The sequence below is a fragment of the Hevea brasiliensis genome, chromosome 5 (assembly GCF_030052815.1).
Source record: "Hevea brasiliensis isolate MT/VB/25A 57/8 chromosome 5, ASM3005281v1, whole genome shotgun sequence".
Lineage (NCBI taxonomy): Eukaryota > Viridiplantae > Streptophyta > Magnoliopsida > Malpighiales > Euphorbiaceae > Hevea > Hevea brasiliensis.
In genome coordinates, this window is record NC_079497.1 from 99,055,069 (window position 1) to 99,071,946 (window position 16,878).

A 16,878-nucleotide genomic window follows, 5' to 3' on the forward strand; every position below is an offset into this window, starting at 1 on the left:
AAAGGTTCTTGAAATAAATTATTGACTTATCCTTAATAAGTCACTACATGCTAAATTAGATGAAATAGGTATGTGGGACCCACTTTCCCACTATGCATTGATATGAAAATTCTGTTATTACTACATGCTAAATTACATGAAATAGTAATGTGAGACCCACCTTTCCCACAATACATGGACATAAAGATTTTTGTTAAACAATTAATAATGCTTAATTGCCTAAAGTAAGCCTAGGCATATATATATATATATATATATATAGTTGGATCGATTGGTATACCAATTAGGGAATACAGATAACAGTACTGCCTGCATGAAGAAGCCTACATAAATAGGCCTACATGAATAAGCCTACATAGATAGGCCTACATGAATATGCCTACATAGATAGGCCTACATGAACACGCCTACATAGATAGGCCTATATGAACACTTCTACATAGATAGGCCTCATGAACACGCCTACATAGATAGGCCTACATGAACAAGTCTACATAAATAGGCCTACATGAAGAGGCCTACATAGGTAGGCCTACATGAAGAGGCCTACATAGATAGGCCTACATGAATACGCCTACATAGATAGGCCTACATGAATACGCCTACATAGATAGGCCTATATGAATATGCCTACATAGATAGGCCTATATGAACAAGCCTACATAGATAGGCCTAAGCCCACATGAATTAGCCTAAATGGATAAGCCTACATGGATAGGCCTACATAGATAAGCCTACATGGATAGGCCTGCATGAATAAGCCTACATGGATAATCATTGATCGACAACATATGTCTGATATGATTGATCTATAGGTTTTATACCTGCCCACTGGCCTTGTGCCTAATATGACAGATGTATACTGGATGGACATACGGCTGTCTAACCAGTATATTCCCATGTATCTAGCATTATAGTCAGTTATAGGTTACTTGGTCATTTATATAATTTTAAAAGACTGAGAATGAAACCAATGAATAGATAAGATAATGATAAATTAATTTAGTTCCAAAGTACAGAAAAGTCATAAATGACTTAGACTATATAAGAAATTAACAAAAAAGATACTGTTAAATCTAACTATTTTCAAAGTGTAGAAAATTTATAAATATCTTAGAATTGATGACAATTTCACAGATATGAGTTTAAGGAGACTAAGAATGAAATGTATGCACAGATAAGATCCTAATAAGTAAATTATTCTCAAAGTGCAATAAAATATACAATTAACCTACAATTATGAAATTTCACATATTATTGTTATTTTAAATCATTTAGTTATTTTTCTTTAAGATTATGCACCACTAAGCAATTTGCTTAGCGCGTTGGATTTTCCATCGCGTAGGTACTGGAGACCAGACAAAGCAGTCGCCACAGCAGCAGCCACTTCAGTAGTACTCTGATTACAGTTGTTCAGATCTGCTACAGTCTAGAGTCCAGAGTCACCTCACCAGTTGTAATATTTTGGTAGGGCCCATGTATAGGCTAGTATTTTGGTTCATGTAATTAGAGTTGATGATGTAATAAATTACATTGATATTTTTGAGACTGTAAAATAAGCATATGAACTTTTGTGTATAATTTCCATATGAATGAAAAATATTATTTTCTTGAAATTGAATGAACAGATATGATAGGATATGTTATATGACAAGATGAATAAAACATATATGATATGAAATTGTTTTTGACAGGTAACTATTGGAACCTGCCAGATGCCAATAAAACAGAGGAGGCTCTACCCGAGTTTTCACAGAGATAAATTGTGATAAAAAAAAATATCACCACATATTTTCTAATAAGTTTAAAATTAATAATAGACACGAAAAGATAAGATAGGGTGCTCCGGTATCGAATGTGGCACACCTTGCTCAGCTTCATTGTAGACGGGTGACGGGTGTTACAGTAACTTGGTGAAAAATTAATTAATTATGTTAAATAGAAACTTAGGGTTATTTGTAATTGAATTTGTTTATAAATTAAATTCTCAATAATAAATTAATTTTAGTCATCTGGTAAATATCATTTAAATAATTAGCAACCTCATAGATAGAAATTACTTGTACATGAAAATTATTTATAAACAACAACCCTTTCGTGAATTACTTGAGTGTGTAGGATTAGAATTGCATTTTTAGGATAATGTTTAATAGAAGAATAAGAAACAAGACTTCTAGAAACTTTAGTAGAGGACTGGCACTCAAATTAACGAGGTTAGACATAGCGTAAGGAGTGCCTAACACCTTCCCCTTACATACCCACTATCCCGAACCTAGACATTGGGCTATAGTAATGACGGTTGTGGAAACTCTGCAAGGAGTAAGTTGCCATCCATGACCCTTGGAAGAAATACTGAATATATCCCGGTTATTATCCGGGTGGCGACTCTTGTCTATTTATGCCTTCGTGGCATAAATCCTTAGTACTATGGTAGAGTTATGGGAAGACAATACTTACCAATGGTTTGATTCTATTAGGATTGTATGAAGTGTATGTCTAGAAAATGCTGTCTAAGGAGGTGGTATTTAAGTGAGACCATTGTGACTCCACCATCTTTCCTGGGCATTACCTGGTGCATTTTATATAATTCTAGTAGATGATATTTCACCTCACGCCCCCTTTAACAGTTTAGCGACTCCACTGGGGACTAAATGGATAGTTACTCCAATATGTTTCTATTAGTCTAATATTATTCCTCTGTTAAATATTTTGCATTACACTACACTATCACACAAATCACTCTTACCCTTTTAGCCCAGCTAGTACTAGCCAAGGAAACCATAGTTCCACTCGAGCTATGACGAATTGGTGAATGCTAGCACCCCATGCCCGTACCTTTGAGTATATAAAAGAGCCACAGCTCTGGCCATTGTGCTTAATGGACAAGCTCTCACATGGGTGACCCTTTTCCTACACGATGAAGCCCATGAGCCATAGATTTTAGCCCTAGGAACTCCCTAGATTTTTGTTGTGCTGGATTTATAGCCTTACTGTTCAAACCATAAGTTCTAGTGGTAATTGAGATGAACCTAGGCCTATGCATAAACTTGATGTGTGTATAGGCCTAAATCCATTTCAAAACCAGTGTCAAGCAAGAGGATGCTTACTTATTGTAACACCCCTATTTGTATAGCCTGATATATTTCACTGTTCCGGTGACCGGTGTCGGTCCGGACAATTAATGGGATTAGGGCCACACTTAAGATAACTTGAGAAGCCATAAACACAAATAATTAGTAATGTTCAATTAGTTAAGTATAAATAAGAAAAGACAGAACATAAGAAGTTAAACGAGCCGAGAGTCACAGCGATGGGTGACCTCCTCGGGAACGACTGTGAAGTCATTTTAAACTCAAATTTCGAACCGTAAAAAGTGACGTTGTGGTCCTTAGGACCCTTATGAACACAGTGGAAAAGAGAAAATCACGAAAAAGAACTGTTAAGTCAGTCAAATAATTAGGTCAGGGAGCCGGAAGAAATATTGGATTATTTGCAAACCGGGATGAACAGGCGAGGGGCGATTTGGTCAATTGACCCCAAGAGCTGACTCCTGACCTAACTGTCAAATAAAATTGGAGAAAAGAAAATTTCAGAATCGAGAATTAAATTAAAGAACTAATAGAAAAAAAATAAAAAAAAAAAGAGAAAGAAGTTAGAAAAGTCAAAGGTGATGACATCATGAATGATGTCATAAAAGAATTAATTAAATATTTATTAAATTTGATTTTTATGGTCTTCCAAAGCAAAATAAATAAAAGGAAATAAAAGAAAAAAAAATTAGAAAAGTCTCATTTTCTTCTTCCTTGTGCCGCCCCATCCTCCCTCATTTTCCTCCATGAAAAGCCACCATTAAAGCTTGCATACAAGCTTTAATTTTCCCACTCAATTCTCATAACTCCCCTAAAAATTCTACTAAAGCTTGTTATTACTACTTAAGAAGGAGATTACAACAAGAAAGAAGAGCAAAAGTTAGGGTTTTGAAGATTTAAGAAAGGTTAGTGTGTTAACTTGTTATTTTACTTCTTTAAATGCATATGCAAATGTTGACATGAGCTTAGAATTTATGAAATGAAATAAAAACATGGGAGAAGGACCAAACTGAATTTCGGCCTGCATTTTGGAGAGTGTGATTTGCATGGCTTGATTGACTTGGATAGGAATATGAACCTTAGTGAGTTAAGTGATGATAGTTAAAGGCATTGAAATGGTTAAATGCAAGAGTTAGTGAGTTAGAGTTTGAATGTTAGGGTTTGTGAACCAAAATTTGGAAAAATGCATAAATGGCATGTTGGACCTATTGTGAAGTGAAATAATGGTCAATTATAACCAAATAACTTGTGTGGGAATGATAGGAAACTAAGTTAAATTCAGAGGTAAATGATCATGCTGCTGGCAGCATGACCAAACCCACTTTGAAGGACCAAAACTCAAATTTTACAAGTCCAATTGATATGTCACCAATTGGGAATGAAAATAGACATAAAAGATCACAATTTTCATTAAGGAACCATGCCCAAAAACTGATCAAAACTGGGTGAAACAATTGACTAAAGTGAAATGAAAGCAGGCTGCCACTGCACCAAACTGACCAAATGAATAGTAACTGTTCATTTGGTCATAACTCGAGTTAGACAGGTCAAATTGACCTAAAATTTGGCCAGGGGTTAGAGGAGATATAGATCTAAAACTTTTATGAAGAACATCACCCCAAATTATGCCATTAACCCATTCAAATTATTGAGCAAAGTTAAGTTATCAAACCTGCAACTCTGCAGATTTTCATTTGAGCAGTAATATTTGGATGGCTATAACTCTCTCTAGGAAACTCGGATTTAGGCGATTCTTGAACTGATGGAAACCTAAGACATAGTAGAACATTTCATATGAAGAAAGTTAGACCAAATTATGAACTTAACTTGATCAAATTACTGACCAAAGTTGGATCAAAATCTGCCAGAACCCAAGATGCCAGTATGAACAGTGCACGTGAACAGTAAACTTATTTTAGCCATAACGTGAGCTACAAAAACTCCGATTGAGGTGATCCAAAAATGAGAATACACTTAAGACAATAAGAAACATTTTCTATGAAGGAAGTTTTGTCAAATTCCAACAGTAGATCGACCAATGGAATAGTGCAACTTCGGAGCACCAAAACCAAAAATTGGCAATTTTGCCAAAATGACCTACGCTTTGAAAAAATGACCAAAACCAACAAGTTTGGTGACCAAAATGTGGTATGTGGGTGAAGTTGGAGTTCCCATACCTATTAATCCTTAAAAAGTCAACAATTTGACTTGAATAGTGTAGTGAATAGTAACCCGAAACACAAAAACTTTGAGAACGTCGAATTTAACGCAATAGAGCTAGTTAAATTGAAGTTAAATTTATTTTTGGAATTATGTTAAGTTATGGTACTGAAACACTATGAAATTGTGTGTTTCAGCTGAAAAAGTCTTGGAAGCTCGGAGAGACTGAGTCAAGGCCTAGAGGCGACTCCAGTCAGATTTGTGCACAATAAATTTATGTAATTATTTTCCAATTGAAAATTTGAGTTGCTATACTTTATGAAATCGCTGTGTTATTTATGAATTGTGTTGCCACTTTGTGAATACAAAAATGACTTTGAAAATTGTTTGGGATCTCTCATAAATTATTGAAAATAATTGTTTTAAATTGATTTTGGATTCACACTTAGCATGACTGTACCACATTTTCTCCTCCATTTATGGGGTTGAGATCGTTTATTTTCCTCCCTCTCACTTGATTGAGGTTGTAGATCGGATGAGTACTCATTAGCTAGCTAGCCACCTCCCTTATTGATTTCGATTAATGGGGTTGTAGATTGCTTTGTCGTGGTGTACAACATGGCATTGATCGGAAATTTTGTGTCATGGCTTGTGTATGATTTTGCAACACCGTGTTTATGAATTTGTTTGACTAAACTGTGTTTAATATATTATTTGACAAAATGAGTTGTTATGAGCTTTGATATTTGTGAAATGTGATTGTGAAGTATTCAAATTATGTTTCATCAATAAATGATTTATGTATCGCATTTTAAATTTTTATTGTGTACCAGGTATGTTGTCAACTATGGTTAATTTCTTGCGTATGAGATACAAGGAGGAAGCAAGCGGCCAGTGAAGCGAGTTGATAAGAACTTCTTGATCCCTTATCCCTTTTATTGTGTTATACTACCCTTATGGTTATTTTAATGTAAATACTGCAATAAAATCTTTTGTAATGTAATAAATTATCAATGTAAATTAAATATGATTGTAATAAAAAAATTTAATATAATATTATTTTGGATTTTCTTCTGTAAATCTAATATTTGTACATATAGTTCACCTTTATGTTTTGTGAATGGAATCATTTGATTGGTATTGGTTGACAAATTTGATAAATTGTGGGCTGTTTTTGGAATGAACTGCTTGGAATGAATTGATTTGAGTTGAATTGTAGAATTATTGGAGGTTGGAAGTTGTAAAACATTGGTATTTTTTTCTCAAAGTGTTTGGCTAGTTTCTCAAAAAAATACGAGAGGACATCACGCTCGAAAATTTTTATAAAAATTACGGCCCAAAAAGTAAAATGGACAAAAATTTTACTACTAGTAAACTTAAACTTAAATAAATGATTTCAAATTCTTATCAAAATGCTTACCACTTCCAAAAATGTAGAAAAATTGTTTAAAATCCCTTCCTTGTAGAGTACTCGAGTATACTTATAGAGTAGGTTGCAAGTTCAGTAGTTAATGAGTTATCTGTGAGGTTAGATTCAGTATTCTCTGAGATCATTCTAATGACGTATATGCCTTACGCGGAGGGGTAAGGTGTGACACTTATGGTTAGTTAAACTTTAAAGATATAAATCCTTTGTTGTTTGTGAGGGGGGGGAGGAGGATCATCTCACTACCATTGGTGTGTACAAAGTGTACCATGTGTCGAGTGTCGATTATTACCCATAGCAGGATAGAATTTTTTTTTCCTACCCTACACGTGAAAGTTGGAGGTATAAGGGGGCAAAGATTCAGTTTTGGAGATGTTCTTTTCGATTTTGATTCAGTTTCTGGTTCAATTTTAGTTTGATTATATGGTTTGGTTTTGGTCCAGTTCTGGTTCTATTGGTATGGTTCTGTTTTGGTTTTGTAAAGGTAAAGGAAAAAAAAAAAAAGAAAAAATGGTCTATTCATGCACTGCATTCATGTACATGGCATGTTTAGGTTAACTTTTAAATCCTTTTTTTTTTTATAAACAGCCTTCGAAAACACACAGAAAGAGACGTTAGGTCACTTGAGTTAGGAAGAGCTGAGAAGCAATGAGATTTCACACTACTTAAGATAGAAGAGACTATGGCCATGCTTGATGAAATATTAAATGCCAAGATGTTTGAGCTAGAAGAGAAAATTATGATCAACTTTAGAAAGAGGACCTGAGGAAGGCCAATTAAGTGACATTAAAGTTATTGAGGTTCAAATTATGTCTTGCACCCCAAGGAGATTTTCCCAATTTAACCGACCCTTATCCATAGTTTTCGAGTGACTCAAAGCTCTAGACCTCCTGCAGATTTTAGCACCTAGACCACTACCAAATCCACTCCCACCTAGCTATAATATTAATAATATTAATCTTATCCACAAAAATCACCACCAAACCCACCGATTTTCAAATATAACTTTAATAATTGAAGCAAAACATAAAGAAAATCTAAAAATAAAAAAATATAAAATACATCAAAGCCCAACATTATACAATTGACCAAAGAATGCAACCTCCACAAAAGATATGCCAACTCTACTACCACCCAAAATAACCCTAATCCTTTTAACCATTCAACCAACCCACCAAAATGCCCAACCTCATACATGATCCGGTGCCTATATTTGAATGAAAACTAATATGCGTTGAGTTGTGAAGTTTGAATTTTATTTTAATGGAGGAGTGATCATGTATATTTAGATATTGGTTATTCAAAAATGATGAATCCAATTTAATTGCAGTTGTGGGTTTGCAATAAATGATGAAAGGATTTTTTTTCAATAGAAAGGGAAAAAATCTGAAAAAGACATGAATTGCTTTATATGAAAGGGCTTTAGTTTTTATTCTAAAGATGGGCTTAGTTTTTTATAAGGAAGGAAGAAGAAAAAAATTAGCCAAAGAAGGGAGAAGAAGCCAGAGGAGAGGAGCTAGAAGGAAAAGAGGAAGAGCTTAGAAAAAAATATGTGAAAGGGTAGGAGAAATAAAAAGACAAAGAAAAGCCAAAAGCCTAAAGGGATAAGTACCTGAGCTATTAATTAGATGCTCTACATGAAATTTTTACATTAAAATCGTATGCATATCTGAAAATTGATTTTTTTGCATCTGATGTCACATAAAATTTTAAATTGCTTATGTTGATAATTTTTTAATTATGTTTTTTTATAAGTAATATGATTTTTCATTAAATTTATACTTTGTTTTCAATTTTTTCTCTATTAATATATAAAAATTTCATTTATATAATTAAAAATTTATATTTACTTATAATTTTAATAGAAATTTAAATATTAATTATAAAAAGATAAGATATAAGAGATAAATTTATTACCTGAAGATATAGTACAATAAAAAGATATTAATTAAAGATAAAGAAAAAATATACCAAAAAATAGATAACATTGAGAAATTATAATAACAAATATTAAATATAAGTAATTGATGGATAAAGATAGCTGAGAAGATTTAAAGGTGAAAAGAGGTTATTGATGAATAAGGAAAAAAAGAATAAAAATTTAAATTCAATGCTAAGAAAAAAAAATATTAACTATTTTTTTATAAAGAAGCAAAAAAAATAACAGAAGCTAAGCATAATAAAAACCATATTAAAATTTAAGCAAGTAAAGTGAATATATAGAAATAAGAACCAAAAATAAATGAATTAAAACCATGAAAAATTAGAAAGTAGTGTGGAAAGATAATGGAAAATAGACTTGAATATTAATCAAGAGAAAAATGAAATGAGACAAAAAATGAAGTAAGAAGAAGGAGATAATATCAAAAATGAGAAAATAAGAAGTGATAGATGAATTAATTACAGACCCTAAAGAAGAGAGAGTGAGAGCATAGGGAAAAAGAATTTAAGAGATAGAAAAAAAAAATGACTGATGTGAGATAATTATGTTTGAAAATGAAGAAAAAAACAAACTATGAATTAAAGAAGTTATTTTGAAGAAAATAAGGTTCGGTTTATGTTAATTCTAAAAATACCAATTTAAATATTTTAGATGGAATGGAAGATATGATTTCAGTTATGAAAAAATAGTATTAAGAATGACATTTGGTTTTATTTATCTAAATGAGCATAATTAGTGAACTATTTAATGAGAATTGAATAAATTCTATTAACTTGCTAATGGGGAATAGAAATTATCTATAAGGTTTTTTAATGTTAAAAGATTTATAAATGTAGGCTTTTATACAAATAATCTGAATTTATAATAAAATATATAAATTTATAAATTTAAAAAAAATTAAAATAAATATAGTGAGGGGAACAAAAGGTTTAAAATAATGATCTAACAACAAATTTATTAACAATATATCTATTATGTCGTTTAAACCTCTATATGAGAAAAGGTGAAAGTAGTGCTATGAACAAGAAAAGAAAAATGTTAGATGCTTATCTAAGATGAAGGACTAAAATGGTGCTATGTAAAAAAGATGTAAATAAGGCTTTAAGATTAGAAGAATTTGGATTGCTAAGATAAGGGAAATGAGAGTAAGAAGCAGAAGAGCTTAAGAGGATTCAAGAAGAAAAAAGCATGTGAGAGAGAAAGATAAGAAAATAGTTTGAAAGTTAAAAAAGAGGATGAAGCAGCAAGAACAAAAAAGAGAAATCTTAAGGGAGATAAAAAAAGACAAAGTCAAAAAGAGATAGTATTAAGAATTTCAGAACTCATCAAACAGATGAGATTTTCATAAAGTCAAAGAGAATAAAATTCAAAAATAATCCATGATATAAAAAAAAGAAGGAAAAAATCTTAGGAAAAAAAAAAAAAGAAAAGTCAAAAAAAAAAAAAAGTGAAAAAAGAGAGAAAAGGAAAAAAAAATAAAAAAAGATAAAAAAAAAAAAAAAAAAAAGTTTAAAAAAAAAAAAAATAAAAAAAAAAAAAAAAAATAAAATAAAAAATTTAAAAAAAAAAAAAAAAAAAAAGGGCAAAAAGAAAGATGAAAAAGAATAGGTTTTATTTAATTATAATTGTGAATGTTTGTATTTTAAGGGATACATCAAATGATTAAGTAATTAAACTGCATTATTTTGATTTAATCTATGTCTTGTGAGCATGACAGAATAGGTACTTGATATGAATGCCTTAGTAATTGGCTAATTTCAAAAAAAAAAAAGAGCTCGTTTGGTGGAAAACCCGAAAGGGCTGCTTAGGCAAAAGTTAGACCAAGCCCGCTGAGATGAAAACCCGAAAGGGCATTATAGGAAAAAGTTAGGGCACAAAGAATAGAGTTCATGGAAGAGAAATGAGTCAAGAAAGAATAAGATTTTGAAATAGCTTTAGAATAATGAACCATGGGGAGCGAAGAAAATGAAAAATCAGAGGGAAATTGTATTGTGACCTTAAGGAAGTCTTTTTTGGTGAACAGTTCTCCTAAAAAATTTTGAGGTTACAAGAAAGTTTTTGCAAAAAAAGTCTCTCAGAGGGCTAAGTTTTTTTAGAATCTCTAGCAAAATCAGCATGCCCATGATAGGAAGTAGCGTAAAAGAAGCACAAAAATCAGAGAGAGTTTTGAGACCTAGTCATTCCAATTTTTTCAAATCATGAGATAGATATTTTCTACTAAGTCCTTAGACATTGTTTAGGGCACACAACATAGTTGTGTAAGACATAGAAGAACATGCATCAACATGTCACCTGTAGGTGTGTAAGGCATAGAAGAACATATATCACCACGATTTTAAGTGTCGAACTATGAGGGGGTTTAATTCTTCCTCAGGATAGCGAGGAGGATAAGTAGGTATTTTAGGACCGCGGTCCTAAATACAAACTCACAACATTTCATGACAGATATTTTTTTGTAAGTCCTTAGACATTGTTTAGGGCATATGGCATAGTTGTGTAAGGCGTAGAAGAGCACACATCAATATGTCACCTGTAGGTGAGTAAGGCGTAGAAGAATATGCATTATCATAGTTTCAACTGTCGAACTATGAGTGGGTCTGATTCTTCCTCAGGATAGCGAGGGGGATACATAGGTAGTTTAGGATCGCGGTCCTAAATACAAATCCATAACATTTCAAATCACACAGTTGCCATTTTTATGAGATCGTAGCTAGTCTAATGACTCAGAGTGTATCGACAGAGCAAGATGTACTCGATTTTTACATGACACGGTTATCATGGTTATGAGACTGTAGCTAGTCTCATAACATAGACTATGTCGACCGAGCAAGATGTACTCGATCCTTATAGCCAATGTTTCATAGTTATTAGAAGATTGAGTTTCACTTTAACAAAACTTGAGCAATGCTTTGGCATTGATTTCAACTTTCGCTAAAGTAGGGGGCAAATTGTAAACCCTTATTTTGTGATTTATTATGAGTATGTGCATTGAGGTCGTGAGGAATCCAATGATGAAAAAATTATGACTGTAAGATGTAATTGGAGGCATGGAGCTGAATTATTAATTTCGTGGCATGATCTTGAAAAAAAAAAAATATCTTTTTGAGGGAAATCAATTTAATTAAATTTAAATAAAATTTTGTTTTGTTTAAATTTAATATGGGTAGTTCTTAAATAGACCTAATTAAGTTTAATTGGGCCCCCATGGGCCTAAGAAACTTTAGTTAGAAATTTTAAATAAAATCCATTTAATTTATTTTCTAAAAATTAAAATAAGAAAATATCTTTCTCTCTCTCTCTCTCTCTCTCTCTCTCTCTCTCTCTCTCTCCCATGCAAACTCTCTCTCCCACTTGGCCCCACTCTCTTCCTCACTCCCTATTGGTGCCTTCCCCCTTCCCTCTCTTCTTATTGATTGAAACACCTCATCTATATCTTAATCTCACCCAAATTCCCTAATCCCAATTGTTTAAGTTATATGAACCTTATCACCCTAGGACTCCAAACCCTACCACACCTCTCTCCCAAAACCCTATAAATATCCTACTAGAGACGGGAAGAAAAGAGAAGGAGGAGAAGACCAAAAGAAAAAAAAGAAAAAAAAGGAAAAAAAATTTAAAAGAGAAATAGTTAAAATTTCTTTTAGTTCTTCTTTCTTTCTTGCGATATTTCTTAAAGGTAAGTAGCCCTAAGGTAAGTACCAAATAGGGCATTTGCGTGGAGCTTACATGGAGCTAAACGGGAGTAAGCCAGGGATATCATTGCTATACTAGAAGAGAAGACCATTTTTTAAGGTTAGCTTACCCCAATGACAATTACAATTACTAACAAGTAAGTAATCCTAAATTCCTAGAATAACCATTGGTATGAAATTATAGTAATAATAGAATTTTTATTTTGTAAATTAAAATTAACTTGGTTTTTAATTGAACTGACTTTTACATATAATTAATTTAAATAAATACTTTATAAATTAAAATTAATCTCGTTTGTAAATTAAACTAACTTTGGCATGTAAAATAAATTTAATTTAATACTTGGTAATTGTAAAATAAATTTACACGTTAGAAATCTTTATTCGGTTGTGATTATTTGGGCCTTATGTGATATTAGAATAAATTACACATTTATATAATTAATTTCGTTTAATTATCCTTAGGGTAACTTGGTGAAAGTTTAATTAATTATGTTAAATAGAAACTTAGGGATATTTAAAATTGAATTTGTTTGTAAATTAAATTCTGAATAATAAATTAATTTTAGTCATTTGGTAAATATCATTTAAATAATTAGCAACCCTATATATAGGAATTACTTGTGCATGAAAATTATTTGTAAACAACAACACTTTTGTGAATTACTTGCGTGTGTAGGATTATAATTGCATTTTTAGGATAAAGTTTAATAAAGGAATAATAAACAAGACTTCTAGAAACAATAGTAGAGGATTGACACTAGAATTAACGAGATTAAATCAGGCGTAAGGGGTGCCTAACACCTTCCTTTTACGTACCCACTATCCCGAACCTAGACATTGGGCTATGGTAATGATGGTTGTGGAAACTCTGCAAGGAGTAAGTTGCCATCCATGACCCTCGGAAGAAATACTGAATATGTCCCGGTTATTATCCGGGTGGCGACTCCTGTCTATTTATGCCTTCGTGACATAAATCCTTAGTACCGTGGTAGTATTATGGAAAGATGGTACTTACCAATAGTTTGATTCTATTAGGATTGTATGAAGTGCATATCTAGGAAATACTGTCTAAGGAGGTGGTACTTCAGTGAGACCATTGTGACTCCACCATCTTTCCTGGACATTACCTAGTACATTTTATATAATTCTAGAAGATGATATTTCACCTCACGCCCCCTTTTACATGGTTTAGGTTCAATAAAATTATGAACCTAAACCAAACTGCTAGGAGATGGTTTGGAAGACGAATCCTAAACCGCCGGTTTTGGTTCGAGCCCTGATTTAAAATGGTTTGAAGGGTGGTTAAAAAAAAAAACAGTTCAAGACGGTTTGGAAGTAATTTAGGGGCGGTTTAAGAGTGACTTAGATGAAAAAAATAAAGAAAAATTTTATAGATTCAAAATTTAAGTTATATTTATAAAAATATTTTAATTTTTCTCAGAAATCTTTCAATTAAAATAAAATAAGAAAAAAAAATAAAAATAATTTATTTTTAAGAAAAATTTAATAAGCAAATACTTGAACTTGATTAAAAAACTACAGATAAAATTAAATTTTTTTAAAGAAACTAAAAAAAAAGTGTATGAACTTAATTTTGTCAATGTATCCCTTTAGGATTTAGAAGAATCAAAATTTCTAATTCTATTGCTTGCCTTTTTTAAAAAATTATATGATAATTGATAATTAAAAAAGTATAAAAGAGAAAAAAAATTAAAATAGAGGGTATTGAAAATTTTATTGAGGATATAAAATAATAACAGAGTAATTGAGATAATATTGAAAATTTCACTGAGTATATAAAATAATAATGTAGGGAAATTGAGAGAGTACTGAGAATTAAAAAGAATGTAGTAAATAATTGTTTAGAAAATTTGAGAGAAATTGAAAAAGTATTAAGAATTAAAAAGAGTGTAGAAAATAATTGTGCAGAAAATTAATGATATATATAAATGAATTTGGGATGGGATGAGGTATTTATTGAATTCTTTTATATTTAAATTGCCAGTTTGGACCAATTCAGAACCGTTGGTTTAATTCGATTTAGAACTTCTAGTTTACGGTTTTTGAAAAATATGAACCTGAACCAAATCGCAGAAGGATGGTTTCGGTCCGATTCGAAGCTGGTTCCAATTTTGACAAGTTTCTGTTTAGTGTTGACCGAACTCGTTCTGGTTTGATTTCTGTTCAAAACCGGACCATGGCCACCCCTGTTAGGAACAACCTTGCAAAAACCAAACTCAAGATTTACATGAACAAAACTAAGAAATTAAATTGGGAATAATATATCACAACCCATTAATCATAAACAAAATCACAACATAATTAAACCAAATTAAAGGTCACAAAAGTTCATATTTACTTAATGAACAGAATAAACCATAAAAAAAATCATCAAAATGAACCCTACAAATACACAATCAACAGCATACAATGAAAAACATCAATTAAACTGATGATCTGCATGAAGAAGATCCGTCATGAAGCAGGTATTATCGCAAACTATTGAAAAAGATCTATGTGAAGATCTTATAGAATAGGAAGCTAGCGACAAGAATGACAAATCAGAGGTTGAGGGACATAGAGGTATTGTAGTCAAATACCCAAAAGGAGAAGAACAATGGTGAAGGTTGGGCACAAACTGAGGAACGTGAGGGCTTGTTAGTAAGGTGGATGGGTTTGCAGCGTTTGACCTTTGGGGCTAGGAGGGCAGAGTAGACAACATTGAAAGAAAGCAAATTAGGGAGGGGAGCGACTTGCTGATCGGGGCATAGTGGTTGAGGAAAAATTTGAGGGAGGAAGTGAAAAGAGGGAGGAACCCATTTTAGGGTTAGTCTTATTTATATAGATGTGCAAAATGCCAACAGTTTAAACGACACTTACGAATTTCAATTTGGTTAGAATTTTTAATTTTTAGTTTTTTTAATCGGATTAAATTAAAAAAAATAAAAAATCTTAAAATTATTAATTAAATTAATATAATTTATAATTTAGTTTGATTCAGTTTATTGGTTAGGATCGAAAACTGCTCACTCATGTGTTCCTAACCCAATGTTGGCCAAATCTCATTGAACCAATCTCATGCCTTGAAAATGCTTAGAAGTTGTTGAAACCACAAATAAGAAACCATTAATCAAATTATTGTTAGGTTGTTGATAAAGCCAAAAAATTAAACCTTATTTTAATTTACAAGTTGTCTCTTATCCCTGTTATAATTTTTAAAATACCAAAAATATAAAACTGCATAACCATTTCGACATGTTTAATAATTTACAAGTTAAAAACATTTAATATTTGTTATTCACAATGGGCCATGCTAAAAGATTGAAGTTGTATATTGCTGCCAACTAAGATGGTGCACACATTTATAAACAAAATTTACTACTTTGTTGGAAGGTATATTTTCAATAACTCTCTTCATTCTATAAATTTCACTTTTTCCTTCACAAACGTAACAACGCACAACACAACACATATTGTTCAAAGAAAAAATCCAAACCCAATAGAAAATGACCACCACCACCACCACCACCATCATCATTCTTTCTGCTACTGCCATCATTTTGTTCTCAACATTATGCATGGCGCATGCGCCGTCTCCAGGCATGGAGTTGCCTTTAGCACCTAAACCTTCTACACCTTTAGGACCATCAGCACCAGCAACAAACGACTGTTTTACATTGGTGTTAAACACGTTAGATTGCTTGATTTATGTGGAAGAGTTGAGTAAGTTGACGGTATCAGACAAAAATTGTTGCCCAGAATTGGCTGGATTAATGGATAACAACCCTACATGCTTATGTGAGATGCTAACTAATATTAGCTTGGAGGCATCCTATGGCAACAAGATTGATATTAGTAAAGTTCTTGAGCTTCCTTCTGTTTGTGGTGTCAATACTCCTCTGAGCACATGCTCGGGTAAAATTTTAATTGTAGCTTTTTTAAAAAAAAAAATATTAATTAAAAATACATGATTATTATCACATTTTTAGCTTTAAATCCCATATAAAAGCTTTCTCATTGTAACTTTTTGCAACTTCTAAGCTGAAGGATACCAAGTGTCAAGTCTAATACCAAGTGAATTGTCTACCTCACCAAGTATTAATGAGGGTAATATTTTCAACTTACTCTTGTTTCAATTTTAACATTTCATTGCATATATATGGTGAAATGCATTTCGAATTAATAGTAGAAAAAATTTTGCAGATGTTGAGCCATGGATGGGATTATTAGCCAGCACTCCTTTAGCTGATAATAATGATAGTGGAGCTTCCAACGTTGCAGGCTATGGTCAATCTTTCTTTTTTGGCTTACCATTTTTATTTCATCTAATTAACATTCTTCTAATAGTTGGAAATTTTTAGATGTTAGCACAAAAAAGTTCACAATTTTTTAGGGTTGTTTTGGTTTGATGTTCAATGTTTAAATGTTGTGACAATGTTATGGTGTATGTGGTAACTTGTTCTATTTATTTCATCAAAAATGGATTATTATTGTTTTTCCAAATAGATAATATTTTGTTTTATTTAATCTAAAATGGATTATTATTGTTTTTCCAAATATATAATA

General features: G+C 31.8%; 1 protein-coding gene across 1 annotated transcript; it reads left to right on the forward strand.

Annotated features, from left to right (window-relative positions):
* Positions 1-15,818: 15,818 nt before the first annotated feature.
* LOC110653302 (non-specific lipid transfer protein GPI-anchored 12-like) lies at positions 15,819-16,673 on the forward strand. The gene is made up of 2 exons (XM_021808854.2): positions 15,819-16,227; positions 16,516-16,673. Exons 1-2 carry the CDS (start codon positions 15,819-15,821, stop codon positions 16,671-16,673), a joined length of 567 nt encoding a protein of 188 aa, XP_021664546.2.
* The last annotated feature ends 205 nt before the right edge of the window (positions 16,674-16,878 follow it).